Source organism: Mytilus edulis, chromosome 10 (genome assembly GCF_963676685.1).
Source record: "Mytilus edulis chromosome 10, xbMytEdul2.2, whole genome shotgun sequence".
NCBI classification, from domain to species: domain Eukaryota; kingdom Metazoa; phylum Mollusca; class Bivalvia; order Mytilida; family Mytilidae; genus Mytilus; species Mytilus edulis.
In genome coordinates, this window is record NC_092353.1 from 31,647,467 (window position 1) to 31,663,736 (window position 16,270).

A 16,270-nucleotide genomic window follows, 5' to 3' on the forward strand; every position below is an offset into this window, starting at 1 on the left:
TCTTCATATTATTATTATGCAAGAGTCCATTGACGACTATAATATATTTTGCAATAAAAGTAACGTCGCAACAATTTCTGAATTTAAAGTATTATTATGCAACAGTCTATTGGTGACTATAACACATTTATTATTTTCAGATTCCTGACCAGTCACTCCCTAATGACTTCTTAATCAATGATCTAAACAAACTGGTAGCTAAGTTATCTGGAATTAAGGATTTTATTCAGCCGTATGAATTATCCATGAATTCTGCAGAACTGTATGTTTTAGACCCTGCTGTAGCTGAGAGGAAGGTATAAATCTAACAAAGACATTTGTGCAAAGTTTTCATGGTTATATCATGTACATGGCGGTATTTTGTTCAAGGATATGGTTGACTTCAGAAATTTTTATTATCTCACCCCTTATTTTATTAATTTTGTATTTATATTGTATCATAGATAGAATTTATTGGTTCAGTGTATATTCACTTGTTTATTTTCATATGTCTTTTGATTGAGTTGAGCCATTTCAATTGATATTTCATATTGTATTTTTCTATGTTGTGATGTTACGCTATTGTTCCAGGTAAGGGTGAAGGTTGTGGAATTGTGTAACTTGCAACTGTTTATGTTATAAAAATTAGGATGATTGCTAATGATACAAGTACAAATAAGAACCAATCTAATCAACAGTACATTCTGATACCTTAATCTAGAATTTAGCCCCATGTCAACAAAGACATTGGCACATGCTATTGTATAACTTGCAAGTGTATGTGGTACAAAAATTAGTATGATTGTGAATGATACACTACCAATAAGAACCAATCAATTCAACAGTACATACTGATACCTAAATCTAGAATTTAGCCTTATGTCAACTAAGATATAAATCATGTGTAAAGATTTCATTAGCAGTCTGAAAAAAGCATGAATAAGTAAGTACTCAAGGAAAATTTTTTTACATTTAATACCTTATTATTTTTCTAATTTTAGGCAGTAAACTGTCTTATTGTATGGGCTGTACTTTTAAGTAGACCCAAACTAGCCAAGGTTCTATGGTATAGGTGTGACGAACCCATCCCTGTGGCTCTGATCTGCAGTAATATCTACAGAGAACTGTCTAAATGTCCAATGGAAAGATCTCAACGTAATGATATGGAGGAGCGGGCAAAGTAAGACAAATCTTAAAAAAATATTATTCAACCTTTCATAAATGTATTATGGATATAGAGGCCAAATAAAGAGGCCAACACATTTATTTGTCCCTATATTTTAATGGGTTGATAGATATGCAATAATAAAATTTAGAAATTTATATCAAAAGGTCTTGGATGAGTTAGATAATAAGCACTCATCAACTATTTTATACAGAAGTTATTCCACTTGGAAATAGAAATTATATTGATAAGTGCCCTGTAAGCTACTTCACTGCTATCATTTCTTGTATATTATTTATTAAAAGTTAAAAAGAACCCAAAAAGCTTTTTGAAGTTTTTGACCTTTGACATATTAACTATTTGGACTGACAGACAACATTTGAATGATGCTTTAGTGATGCAATCTATGCTTCATGAGTGTTTAATTGTTCTCTCACATATTATTATCACATTGTTTTTATAGATTTTTATTTGTTTTCAGAGAATTTGGTAACATGGCTTTAGGAGTGTTAGACATTAGTTACAGAGATACCAGTGCCCAGGCCTACTCTATGTTATGTAGACCCCTACCAGACTTTAATAACAAGAGTACAATAGAAATAGCTCACAATGCTTATTATCTGAACTTTATTGCACATCCATGCTGTCAGAAGTGGCTAACAAGGAAGTTATATGGGTCAATTCAGATGAAGGAATTAAACTGGGGTATCTGTAGATTACCTTATTGGTTTAAGGTAAACCAAATATTGGTTTAGTAGTATTCAGATGTATCTATGCAATCTTAATAAGCCTAACCAAATATCAATGCATACGTTTTTATATTTTCATATTACCAATTTATGTCTCTGGATTTTATCATTTTTCGACAGGTTACCTATCCTGTGGTAAGACATCCTAGCTATATAGTACTTCGTAAAGTAAGAGCAACCGAAATAAGTAAAATATAACATATAATCAGTGTAATATTGAGGGGAAAGTCTACTATTTTCCAATGATTTTGCCATGCAAAGAAAATATTAAACAGTTATTTTCCCCACAAATTGTACACATTGAATGCTTGATTTTACTCTTTTACATTGCTCTTACTTGATTTGGTACCATGATGTCCAACCACAGTGTAGGTAACCAGTCTAAAAAATATAAACTTCAGATTCAAAAGTTGGTAATATTAAAATAGTCTATTTTGAATTTTGTTATTCAGAAATGGTTTTGGATGTTTGATTACTGTGAAAACTGCAGTAAAATATGTGTAGCGAAAAATTAGATAAAAACTTTTAAAATTTTAGTAGCATTATTTGACTGCCGATATAAGTCACTTTTGTGTTGATAGTCCAACAAACATGCAGTAGTGAATATTTATGCACTATATAATTTTTGAATAATCTTGAATTTAAGAATCTCTCTATTCTGATCAATCCTTAATCAATCTCTGTTTTAAGTTATAAATTGTAACAGAAATTTTTCTTTTTAGATTTTGTCCAGTGTTTTTCTTATCTTTCCTATGTTTATTTGGATATCATTTGTTGATGATGGAAAGAAGAAAGAAAAGAAAGGAAGGACAACAGAAGGTAATAGCAGTAATATAAAGTAAAACTAGTGAAGATAAATTTCATAAATTGTAGACATTAATTTTGCATACTTAGTAGGATCATTAGTCATCATAATCTTTTGACAAAGTTATACTGTCAGTTTAATTTGGAATATTTTAAAAGAGTTATGGGACTTTGACAATATATTGTACTAGCTATAGTGCAACACAATGACTCCTTGAGGTTCTAAATGCAACTACTTTAAGAACATTTTACAGAAAGTTTGCAAACATGGTAGGATTGTTTGCCATTCTATGTAGTCATCATTTGGATCATCATTTTGTTTCGTCCATGTTGGTAATAATTTTGGGGCTCATTGCTGAGGGGTATTAAGTTTTATATATTTTTATTGATCAGTGCCCCACGGAATGGGTTAACATTATTTAACTTAAGTTTACCTCAACTAAATAGTATGAATCTTGATATACATAAAGCTTATAACCACCAAACACAGATCAAGTTAGATTATGGGTAGGGTCATTTTCACTATTCTGGAGTGATGTCCCATTATGGTAATGGTTATGAAAAAATGCTAAATTAGCTATGTATTTACAAGCAAGGGCATCAATCACTGATTAAATTCTTGAAAAGTTTCAGTTATTCTAGATAACATAAATGAGTAAGACATCATCATTTTTATTTGGTAAAATTTTATATAGTGTTCTAAAAGCCAAACAACATCATTGATACAAACGGGATGGCTAAAGGGATAATAATTGATACAAATGAGATGAGCATACCGGGTAGGCATAATCATTGTAACAAATTGTACAGGTAAAGGCATTATCATTGATACAAATGGGATGGCTATAGGGATATTATTTGATACAAATGAGACCAGCAAAGGCATAATCATTGATACAAATGGGACAGGCATAGGTGTAATATTTGATACAAATGGGACAGGCATAGATGTAACAGTTGATAAAAATTGGACAGGCTTTGATGTTATTATTGATACAAATTAGACAAAGATGTAATAATTGATACAATTGGGGAAAGGCATAGGTGTCATAATTGATACAAGTGGGAAAGGCATACATAGGTGTAATAATTGATCAAATTGGGACAGGCATAGGTGTAATAATTGATCAAATTGGGACAGGCATAGGTGTAATAATTGATCAAATTTGGACAGGCATAGGTGTAATAATTGATCAAATTGGGACAGGCATAGGTGTAATAATTAATAGGAATAGGACAGACAAAGGTGTAATTATTGATAAAATTGGGACAGCCATAGGTGTAATAATTGATACAAATTTGACAGGCATGGTTTAATAATTGATACAATTGGGACAGGCATAGGTGTAATAGTTAATTATGAATCTAGGTGACACATATTCACATCAAAGTTTTTATTACAGAATCATACTCAAAGGATGATGACTTTTCTGAAGCATCATCATCTGATGAGGAAACAGCCATCTTACCAAGGACAAAATCAGAAGTAGAGATGGAACTCAACAATGTAAGAGACATTCTGCATTTATTTACTATATGATAATTTATATAGAAAGGGCAGTGAAAAATATTGATAATTCAAATGCACACTTAAAAGATGTGTACAGCTATTTTATTACAGCTAATTTTCTAATGCTTGTATAGTAAAACTTTGGTTGGATTGCTTGCTTTGTTTGAACACACATTAATCTAAGCTTTGTAATTAAGATTGACATCTTAAAACAATATATATAGGCATATTAAAACTGTATACTATGTTATGATATGATTGGACATTATCCCAATTGCAATTGTAAAATATACAAACAAAGCAAGCAAGCTAACCAAAGTCTTGCTCTACATGCTGTAGGAAATTAGCTGTAAGCTTACTTGTATCTTGACATTTAACGAAACTTTTAAAAATGTTAATATTTTATATTGGTATTGAAATTATTCCAGTATTTCATTTTTCAGGCATATGCAGAATGAAAATTTATGGTAAACATATTGGTCTTTTTATTTAGGATTTAAATGCATATTAGTGATTTAAAATTCAACAACGATAATTTATTAGAAGTTGAATTAGAGTTTAGAAAATGTGTGAATTGTTTTTTTTTAATTAATAATATAAAAACTGTTTTTGTGTCACTTGGTTTCTGTCTCAGTGACAGAAACCCAACATCTTGTGTGTGTTTTTCCTTCCATATTACATAAACAAGTACCTGTTTTTTTATATTCATTCTACTTAATATTTGGTAAGTAGGTGAATGTTGTAAGTATAATGTAAAATGGTGCATGCTTTATATAGAAATATAGATTATTTTAATTATTTATTTTTTTCTGCTTTAAATTTGGTAAAGTATGGAGAAGGTACATTTTGGTGCTTATATTTAAAATACATTAGAATAACACTTTTTGATTAAGTGCTTTTTTCTTAATTTACCTTCATGATAAATGCTCAAACCAAATGTTTGAAGCCAAGTATGGATAAGACCTAAACATGTGTATTTATCGAAAGTAGTTTGATATTGAAAATCAGATTATGAAGTTATTTTGTCACTTTAGTTCTCTACCATCAAATGAGAACCAAACCTAAGGCTTGATAAATTTTTGACAATAAGTAGAAATAAATCTAACAAAGATTAAAAAAATCATCAACATTTTTATGCCCCACCTAAGATAGTAGAGGGGCATTATGTTTTCTGGTCTGTGCGTTCGTTCGTCTGTCCGTTCGTTTGTCGTACCGTTTGTTCTTCTGTCCCTTCGTTCGTCCGTCTGTCCCGCTTCAGGTTAAAGTTTTTGTTCAAGGTAGTTTTTGATGAAGTTGAAGTCCAATCTACTTCAAACTTAGTACACATGTTCCCTATGATATGATCTTTCTAATTTTAATGCCAAATTAGAGTTTTCATCCCAATTTCACGGTCCACTGAACATAGAAAATGATAGTGCGAGTGGGGCATTCGTGTACTGGGGACACATTCTTGTTTAATTCTTAATTTGATAAAGGTTTGTCAAATTATCTTGACTGTTTTCAGCATAACTACGCTTTACTGACTTATATTATAACTGTGGATTCATTAACATTCGTTGGGATGCTAATTTTCGTGGGTTTCGTTGGTACAGGTGAACCACAAATTCAAATGTTAAGTGAATTACTACTTTGATATAGGCTTTGTTTACAGAGATTGCTAAACCATGAAATCAAATATCCACGTAAACACAAGTTTTCCTCAAACCACAAGAAATGATACCCACAAAAATAAATGAATCCATTACTTTACTTATTATTTCTCTAAGGCTTTTACTGTTGTTGTATATACATTTTATTTTCATGTTTTTATTTCTTACATCTCAGAGGATTGAACTATTTTTGTATACATATCTTATTTTATATTCATATACTTCATTGTTAAATTAGTTTTTTTCTAAATCCCTGAAAGGTTGATTTAATAAAAATTTCCATACTAAAAATTGCTCTTTTTTACTTAAAATTCTCTCATTTGTATGCATCACATTGAAAATCTTTCTTCATGAAATAATCATTTTATTGTTTGGGTCATTTTGGGCCCTTAAAACACTTGCTCCTTTATAAAGTAACATTGAAACTAATTATTCCCTATGATCAGACTTTAAACTCATATTGAAATTCTTCAACATATGTTATTTATGACTACTATAAATTCAGAAATTATTGCAATGTTTTAAATTTTGCAAAAAATGCAACAGGCGTAGGGTTATAATCTCATTTTGAAATTTTGTACATCATTTAAACATTATTTTTATCAATATCACAAAAAATAAATTTGCATTTTAGACTAAAATGGCAAAATCACAATAATAAATGCACACAATAATTTTTGAATTTACAATATTTAGAAACTTTCCGTTTTGCATTTCAGTTGCAAAGGAGGAAATCAGTTAAAAAGTTTCCAAATTTGTTCAGACAGAAAAGGCAGGAAAAAATCCCAGTGTCAAGAAAAATACAGATGTTGTGGACAGCACCTATAACCAAGTTCTGGATTACTCAGGTAGATACATAGCAGGTGAAACCTATAACAAAGTTCTGGATTACTCAGGTAGATACATAGCAGGTGAAACCTATAACAAAGTTCTGGATTACTCAGGTAGATACATAGCAGGTGAAACCTATAACAAAGTTCTGGATTACTCAGGTAGATACATAGCAGGTGAAACCTATAACAAAGTTCTGGATTACTCAGGTAGATACATAGCAGGTGAAACCTATAACAAAGTTCTGGATTACTCAGGTAGATACATAGCAGGTGACAGCACCTATAACAAAGTTCTGGATTACTCAGGTAGATACATAGCAGGTGAAACCTATAACAAAGTTCTGGATTACTCAGGTAGATACATAGCAGGTGAAACCTATAACAAAGTTCTGGATTACTCAGGTAGATACATAGCAGGTGAAACCTATAACAAAGTTCTGGATTACTCAGGTAGATACATAGCAGGTGAAACCTATAACAAAGTTCTGGATTACTCAGGTAGATACATAGCAGGTGAAACCTATAACAAAGTTCTGGATTACTCAGGTAGATACATAGCAGGTGAAACCTATAACAAAGTTCTGGATTACTCAGGTAGATACATAGCAGGTGAAACCTATAACAAAGTTCTGGATTACTCAGGTAGATACATAGCAGGTGAAACCTATAACAAAGTTCTGGATTACTCAGGTAGATACATAGCAGGTGAAACCTATAACAAAGTTCTGGATTACTCAGGTAGATACATAGCAGGTGACAGCACCTATAACAAAGTTCTGGATTACTCAGGTAAATACATAGCAGGTGACAGCACCTATAACAAAGTTCTGGATTACTCAGGTAGATACATAGCAGGTGAAACAATTTTAGCATTGCAAAACTTTAAAATTTTAATGACTTAAGGTCATGAAGGTAGCACAATACAAAGATTTTATAACTCCAACTCCCAAGTTTTAAAATGCTGTAACTTTCTTAGTAATGCTTGAACATTTATAAAAGTGGTAGTTTTGGATAGCTAACAGATTACTCTTTCAAATTAATGCAATGTTAGTATTATGCAACAATTATGTAACCAATTATATTATAATGTTAACTGTGTCTAAAGTATTTTTCACCAAATTTCCACTTTCAAATGAAATTAGCTTCTGCATAGGTATCCCTAGAGGGTAGATTTTAATATATGTTGTTCCTATGGCCATTGTCTACAAAAGAGTGTCTCAGATTTCAGATAGAATGTAAAGAACAAATTTTACACCTAATTAAACATTATCTTCTTTTATGTGGTAAGGATGTTTACACTAATTAGAGATTTATGAGAGAATGGAATACCATAGAGACAATCTGAGACACCCTTTTGAAGCCCATAATGTGTTGATTAAGATTTCGTTAAAATTTTCTGTATAGTAAAAGAGATGATAGAGCTAAATTCATTCAAGTGAACTTACCAAGATTTTGCCACTAGTTACATAATAACTGATTACATAATGATTGCATAATAAAAATATTGCATTCATTTAAAAGATTAATCTTTTATCTATTTATGTATACCTCTGTTATTATTTTCTATGCATTCATAAGAAAGTTGCAGCATTTCAAAGGTTAGTGATTGGAAGTAAAAAAATCTTTGTATTGTGCTACCTTAAATATGCAAATTTCTTAGTAATCAATTACACTGCTTTTGATTTTGAGAAACAAAATAAAATCAGAATTTAAAGTTAATTATAAATTCAAAAGAAACTGCACATATCTTCAGGGTTTGTTCTATTAATCAGATGGCAGGAAATCACTACATTTTATTACCTGTTAAAGAGTTCATATACAGTTTAATTTGGCATGACAATATTTCTGAATAATCTCTTATGAGGACATTATTATTGTACAAATAAAGAGGTCATCAGCTTGGATAAATTAGCGGATCAAGAGGGGGTTGGGTTCTGGGTGGTTGGAACCCCCCTTTTATTTGACAATCAATGCATTTAAATGGGGAAATATAGTTGGAACCCCCCTCCCCGCTTTTAAAAATGGCTGGATCCGCCCCTGGCATAACTGTTATTATTTGTGTTATATATAATTAGGACAGGTAGTTTGAGGATCCATATACTTTTTGTAAGTTTGAAAATTGTATTCTCCTACATATCATGCATATGGGACTTTAAAATGCGTAAAATAGTCACTAGTAGATTTTATGCAAGTAATAACCAATAGTATTGACAATAATACACATTACTCAATGTATTGTATACAGTAATTCAGAAATTATGCCGTGCAGTTATTATTACTATAATGTGAGGATTTTATTTTTCAGATGTTTTATTTTATATATCTCGGTCTATTCTGCCTGGCAGTATTGTGGCCAACATGTGGTAATCTATATTTAGATCTTATTGTGTGGGTGTGGACTGTGATCATTTTGTTAGAACTCATAAGACATACATATGTCAAACATCAGGTAAATATCATTACATATGACAAATTACAACTATGACAATAAATGTGTTAACCAGTTTCCATGTAGTTGGCGATTTCTAAAGTCATAAAATGTAAAACCCCATACATGTCAACCTATGACAATGGGAAATCATGTCATGACATGACATGATATGTCAAAAAGCGTGTGAAAACGTGTGACATAGATGCGGACTTGTTAATATGAATGTGGTAATGTTGTGAATATAAAAAACAATATATATTCTACTGTGAACTTTTATTGTATTAAACACTGGTCTGTTATGTTGCTTTTAAAGCACCACCACTAGGCACATATTCAAAACAACTGCCAGTTTCAAGTTTAGTTGCATTTATTTAATAACAGCACACAATACAAATGTAACATAGTCAAGTTCTGATCAGAATTCAGTGTCAATTTCTTTATAATTGAAAAGGTTCTCCCACAGTAGGAATTGATATTTGACTGAATTAGCTTCATCAAGATTTGAAAGAATGTCATAGTGTTGGTTTTTTTTGGCAATGTAAAATGTCATCTATTATCTCTGCCATTGCCTGGTTAAAACTGAGTAGTTTATCAGAAGAAAGCTGGTACTATGAGAGCTGATCCAACAGTTCTGTGATATTTTTATCCCCATGGCCCGTAGAAATCTGTTGCCGTTTTGGCTAGATTTGAAACTGAAATTGAAAAAGAAAATGTTTTATAAATTTGATTTCCATTAGATAAACATGTTAAATGCTTATTCAAATAGCTACATTTTATATCTCCTATCACATGTATTGTTTTTTGATCATTGAAACATAGAATGCACAAATTATGCGTTACTTGTCACTTGATCATTTAAACTCGAACTCAAAAATATAATTTATAAATCTTGAATCTTGCCGTACAAATCGTTTTGGCTTAACAATCAGCACTTTAGACGACGGCACAGGTCCTGAAAGTGACCTCTTTCTCTGCCCATTTCCCCTATAAAGTGAATTTGAAAGAAAGTCACAAAATCGTTAAAACTAATCACAAACTACTTACCTTTTACTGTTTGTCATATAGAAAAATAAACAAATGTGGCAGCTAAACAATTACTTTGAATTTTTCAGTATTTATCGCCGAATAAGGAAAAACCCGAGAATAGCGATATCACTAACGACCAAAATATAAAAAGAACGAAAAAGCGTGTAATTGTGTGTAAAGTGGCGAACAGCGTGTACACGTCATGTGACAAAATCCTCGCGTGTAAACCGTTGAAAAAGCGTGTATTACACGCGAATATCATGTCACTTGACATGTATGTAAAACCCTAGTAGCGGGATGTTTCACATGAACAGAATTTATTTTAAATTTTTTTTTAAATAACTCTTGGTAGACAAATTTCTTGACAGGGAGCTTGATATCACCTAAGGTGTTGTTGAAACAATTTTGAAACTGTTTAGATGCTTGATTTTTATGTTTTGTTTCTTGGAAGTAGAATGTCTTGGTATGGACATCTCAGCTTTGTGGGGTAGTTTTCTTCAAAACCACAAAATATTCCTGAGCTTGGTTAGAAAGGCTATGTCTCTACTAGTTTATATTAATTGATATATTGATAGCTATTACTGGCAAGTTTCTCATCATTTCTATCAGGATTAAATTTGGTATTTACGCCAGAAGCGCATTTCGTCTACAAAAGACTCATCAGTGACACTCTAATCCCAAAAAGTAAAAAAAGACCAAAAAAAAGTATGAAGTTGAAGAGCATTGAGGACCAAAATTCCTAAAAGTTTTGCCAAATGATGTGTAAATAAATTTAATATTTATGTTGACCATATTTAAACATTAAAATCAATTAAAACAAAAGGCATGACATTTCAAATCTTAAAGTTATTCTTATGTGCAGATTATACCTTCTTGATAATGTCTATTTACATTGTTTTTCTTCTTTGCAGATACATAGAGGGATGTCTTTGTTGTACAATTTCTTTGAAATGACAGTGATGATAATATTCCTGATAATGTATCTGTGTTTACGTATTGTGCCATCCTGGATCAACTTCTCAGATATATACATTACCAAGACAGTGCTTAGTGTGGGCCTCATCTTCTTTTTCTACAGACTGCCACATATATACTTACCTATTAGTCCAACTCTTGGACCTATGTTGGTCAGAATTAATAGAATGGTAAGTACTAAGTGTGAGCCTCATCTTCTTTTTCTACAGACTGCCACATATATACATACCTATTAGTCCAACTCTTGGACCCATGTTGGTCAGGATTAACAGAATGGTAAGTACTAAGCGTGGGCCTGATCTTCTTTTTCTACAAACTGCCACATGTATACTTACCTATTAGTCCAACTCTTGGACCTATGTTGGTCAGGATTAACAGAATGGTAAGTATGAAGTGTGGGCCTCATCTTCTTTTTCTACAAACTGCCACATGTATACTTACCTATTAGTCCAACTCTTTGACCTATGTTGGTCAGGATTAACAGAATGGTAAGTACTAAGTGTGGGCCTCATCTTCTTTTTCTACAGACTGCCACATATATACTTACCTATTAGTCCAACTCTTGGACCTATGTTGGTCAGGATTAACAGAATGGTAAGTATGAAGTGTGGGCCTCATCTTCTTTTCTAAGTAGTAGACATTATATTTATCAACATTTTAAACCTTGCTAACGCTCAGTGTAAAAATATTGACAAATGCAATGACTACCCATGTTAAAATGAGCATAGAGTTCATGACTAGAAAGAATTATTTCTTAACTCACATATTTTTATAGCCAACTAAAACAATTTTGACATGAGAAAATATTGACATAAAAGGAAAATTAACTAGATTTGCCATTGCAAGCAATAGCGGAGGATGTCACCCCGTTCTTGACATTGTCACAGTAGCAGCAACCAGTTTGAGTGTATCAAAGTCACATGGCACGTCTAGTATACATGCCTTTGACCCCCCCCCCCTTTTTTTCTCTTCTCGTAGACTAAGAGTGATGTCTATTTATAGTTGGGGAACTCTTTAAAATCTTAAATTAGACACACGCTTGAGGAAGAAAGGTGCTGTCACGTGATACTGAAGTATATTATCGTGGAGTTAGTACATTACTATTCTTTTTAGAGGGGACCTTGGACAGACAACATGTGTATATATTGACGGAGCGGCATACTAACTGTTCATTTTATTCTTCAATATCTCGCGTATCACACGATACAAGTATTTTATCTTGTACAATTTAATTACACGCTTATCGATTGATTTCAGCTAATGTGTATATTTTTGCAGGTGTTCGATTAACGGATGTGTACTTTAATGCAAGTGCAGAAATGTCAATTATGTGTACTCTTCATGTTTCTCTCTCTCTCTCTCTCTCTCTCTCTCTCTCAGTGGCGATTTTCTCTTCAGAGCACGATTTTTGTATAGAATAGAAAGAAGCACGTTAAATTATATATTCGTTTTCTTCTAGCATATTCTAGAAGATGTTTTGCACATAGTCTTCATCACAGAATTTTGTCTCAAATTTTCGAGTTTTTTTTTTTTTTTTTTTTTTTTTTTTTTTAAGGCTGTTTCCATGGCAACGGCGGCCATTTTTTGAAAATTTCGAAGACAGATGACAATACAATAGCATTTAAACGGGAATGAGCTTAAAATTTGTACGAAAATGTTACTTTGACGTTTTTTACCATATGGGTCCAATGTGCACTTTTAGCGTTATCTCCATGGTAACAGCAGCTATCTTAAAAATGCCAACGGCAATGAATTCTACAGTTTATACTGCTGTTTTCTACTTACGGTTTTTTTTGCCGTATCTGTAGCGGTTTATTTTCTATGAATTAATTAAGGATTTATTTTCGTTTTTTTCACGTTTGGACCGTTTCCATGACAACGGTAGCCATTTTAAAAGTTCTTAAGATGGATGTCACGCCTTCTAACGATGAGTTATTAGTTCTGAAAGTTTCATTAAATTTGGACCATTTTTTTGGTTTTTTACATTTTTGCCGTTTCCATGGAAACGGCGGCCATCTTGAACCATTCCATGCTTACTGCAACTTTGCACATGGGGATTGTCATTATGGTGCAGTTTTATAAATATATGTCAAGGCATCTCCGAGAAATCGGCTGGACAAAAAGTGTGGAAGAAAAAATTCGTAGAATAACAATATATCCCCCCTTTTTCAAAGGGATGACATAATTATAAGAAAATGTGCTTTCTGTAATTTTATAATAGAACTGGATCTGACATTAAATGCAATAACATTTGTTTTAATACTCTGCAATATAAGGTATTTCAGTCATAAGACAGTCATGGTTATCCACTGGCAGTAAGAGCATCAATAACAATTTGTCTTTCAGGTTAGTGTTGATTTTGTTTCCTTCATCAGAATGTTTTTGATCTTCATGATATCAGGTGGTGTCACAATTCAGGCTATTCTGTATCCTAACTATCCACTGGGAAAAGAGTTATTCAGACGAGTATTTACAAGACCATTGTTTGCTATGTTTCTCACACAGATTGATGATCTAAGTGGTATGTTATATTATGTATTGTGTTTATACACCTTATTTTTGTATTTGGTCCTCATAACTTCAAGTTACAGACATTCCTGTAAAGGTTGACATATCAAAGAGAAAAACTGTATGATGCCTAAAAAACGAAAACTATAGTAACATGAGGACAGTAGTTCAAATGTGACAGATTATCAGGTATTTGGTTTTAGTGCATTAATACATGAGTGTAAAGGCATTGGTGATTTTTGCAGCAATTTTCTTAAAGGTTTATGACAACATATCCCTTCTTTTCTAATATATCAATTTATTCATTACACTGTCCCTGCTTTATCAGCACATTTGGCTATACATATATCTAAAAGTATGTGAAGTGTATATTAAAATTTTTGAAATACTAAGGCTTTTCTACCTCAGGCATAGATTACCTTAGCAGGATTTGGCAAAACTGTTAGAAATTTTGGTCCTCAATGCTCTTCAACTTTGTACTTTATTTGGCCTTTTTAACTTTTTTGGATTCGAGCGTCACTGATGAGTCTTTTGTAGACGAAACGCGCGTCTGGCGTATATACAAAATTTAGTCCTGGTATCTATGATGAGTTTATTTAATCAGACAACAACCCAATGATACAAAAAATCAGTATCTAGAGGTGGCTGAAAAGCTCAAAACTGTATGATATTGATATGATAGAACTGTAATTAACTTGCCTTTTTATTAAAAACTGTTGACTAATGGTTTTCTGTTTTAGGTTATGATGACTGCACTCCAAAGTATGACAACTTAACATCATCCTATTGTGTAAACAGTAAGGTTTTTTAGTTTTGTAAGAGTAAATGACAATATTTATAAATGGTATCAATGAACAAGGCTTATTGGTCTAGATGTTTTGTTATTTCTTAAAATATGTTACATTAAACATCCTTTTGAAATTAACTCTGTAAGAGACTGCATGTCTGAAAAATGTCTATGATATAAGGAACATTCTTTATAAAGGTACAAGCTGAGCAATTAAAACATGGATTATCAAGCTGTTAAATATTGATTAAGAGCCTAGCTTTGTTTTGAATTATTTGGAGGAAAAGAGTGAATTGTGCATTGGGAGTTTGTAAAGGATTACTTCACCTTCATGTTATTTTAAAACACTTTCAAAATTTGGTAATTTTATTTTTAAAATCTCAGGAACGGTAGCAAATTATGTGGTCAAACTATGATAAAATGTAAAGAAATTACACAGGTTTAGTGTTCATAAACTTTTCAAAGGATAATAATCAGTTAACCTTTAAAACATGTTTGAATAACAAAGGTTGATCAAGTCTGCATTGTGTCACTGTGTATCACTTTGACTTACATTTGGCAATATTTTTTAAGCAAACAAATGTTTCAAAATGCTATTTCTATTAGCCACTGAATCAGTAGTTTCCATGGTCAGTGATAGAGTTTGTGCCATATATATGTAGGACTTGCCATACAGATTCAATTGTTAAACTTAAGTATGATGATCCTGTTGGTGATAAGCAATATATAGTTTTGAAATAGCACATTTTGTAGTATATTTTTGTATTATTTATTTCATAATACCATTCTTCATTAGTTCTTTTATTTTTATTTCAGATCCATTCCAGTCAGCAGGCTCTCACATGTATAAACCTGGTAGGTATTTGTAAAAAACTGTCTGAAGTCCCTAATGTCAAAGCTCTGTGTTAAGGAGGCAGTTACTGTAGGATCATTTTTTTTTGTGGATACACATTTTTAACCGGATTTTTGTGTCAAAAATGTCGGTTATTGATTTGGGGATGTATGGCGGGCGGGCGTGAAGCGTTCAACCAAACCTTTTAAAATTTTAATATGTTGTTACTGACAACAAAATGGAGGTCAAGTTCAATAATGACGATTTTGACTTTTACCGTTCAGGAGTTACGGTTCTTGAAAGTTTAAAAAATGTTGTGTCCGTGCATTTACTCATGAACCGTTCAACCAAGCCTTTTAAAATTTCCTATTAGGAGTTTTGGTCCTTGTAATATTGATAAATGCCAGAACACAAATAAATGTTAAAGAATCCAGTTTACTGTCATTTTGACAGCTCTTGTTATGGATTAATTAAGGAAAAATTGTTCTTTGGTGGATATTGCACTTTCGTGGATATTTGATTTTTTCATAGAAAATTTGAATTTTGTTTAACATTTTAATTTGTGGTTCACCTATATCAAATTCCACAAAAAATGGTATCCCACAAATTAATTTGAATCCAAAGTAATTATAGATTGAAGTTTGATAAATTATATGCAGACTTTACATTTTCATAGACTTCACAAATTCAAACACTTTCCTGTACACTTAGTATGTCACAATGTAAAAATCTATTAACGACTGGACTGATAAATATGTTTTCTTTACTACAAGTTCAGAAAAATCTCCTTTTTTCTTATGTAAAAATGTGGTGCTTCTATTAAATTTCTACTTTTTGTTCAGTTTGCCTTTAATTTTAATGATATGTTCTGTGTTTTGTGTTTTTAAAAGAAATTGGAATTTATTATAGAATATAAATAAAGGCAACAGTAGTATACCGCTGTTCAAAACTCATAAATCCATGGACAAAAAACAAAATCGGGATAACAAACTAAAACCGAGGGAAACGCATTAAATATAAGA

The 16,270-nt window shown here is 31.8% G+C and overlaps 1 protein-coding gene and 1 long non-coding RNA gene across 2 annotated transcripts in view; one reads left to right on the top strand and one right to left on the bottom strand.

Moving 5' to 3' along the window:
• The window catches only part of LOC139490895 (transient receptor potential cation channel subfamily M member-like 2), a 69,792-nt gene that overhangs the window by 29,840 nt on the left and 23,682 nt on the right, over positions 1–16,270 (top strand). The window contains exons 12-22 of the mRNA XM_071278029.1: positions 141–296; positions 981–1,159; positions 1,626–1,878; positions 2,616–2,712; positions 4,101–4,204; positions 6,576–6,704; positions 8,995–9,138; positions 11,058–11,291; positions 13,468–13,642; positions 14,370–14,426; positions 15,233–15,271. Of these exons, the coding sequence (XP_071134130.1) occupies positions 141–296; positions 981–1,159; positions 1,626–1,878; positions 2,616–2,712; positions 4,101–4,204; positions 6,576–6,704; positions 8,995–9,138; positions 11,058–11,291; positions 13,468–13,642; positions 14,370–14,426; positions 15,233–15,271 (1,567 nt within the window). The remainder of the gene's footprint in view (positions 1–140; positions 297–980; positions 1,160–1,625; positions 1,879–2,615; positions 2,713–4,100; positions 4,205–6,575; positions 6,705–8,994; positions 9,139–11,057; positions 11,292–13,467; positions 13,643–14,369; positions 14,427–15,232; positions 15,272–16,270) is intronic.
• LOC139490896 (uncharacterized) lies at positions 9,379–10,197 on the bottom strand. The gene is made up of 2 exons (XR_011656433.1): positions 10,165–10,197; positions 9,379–9,812 (listed from the first exon to the last, which is right to left on the bottom strand). It is a non-coding gene; the product is annotated as an uncharacterized lncRNA (long non-coding RNA).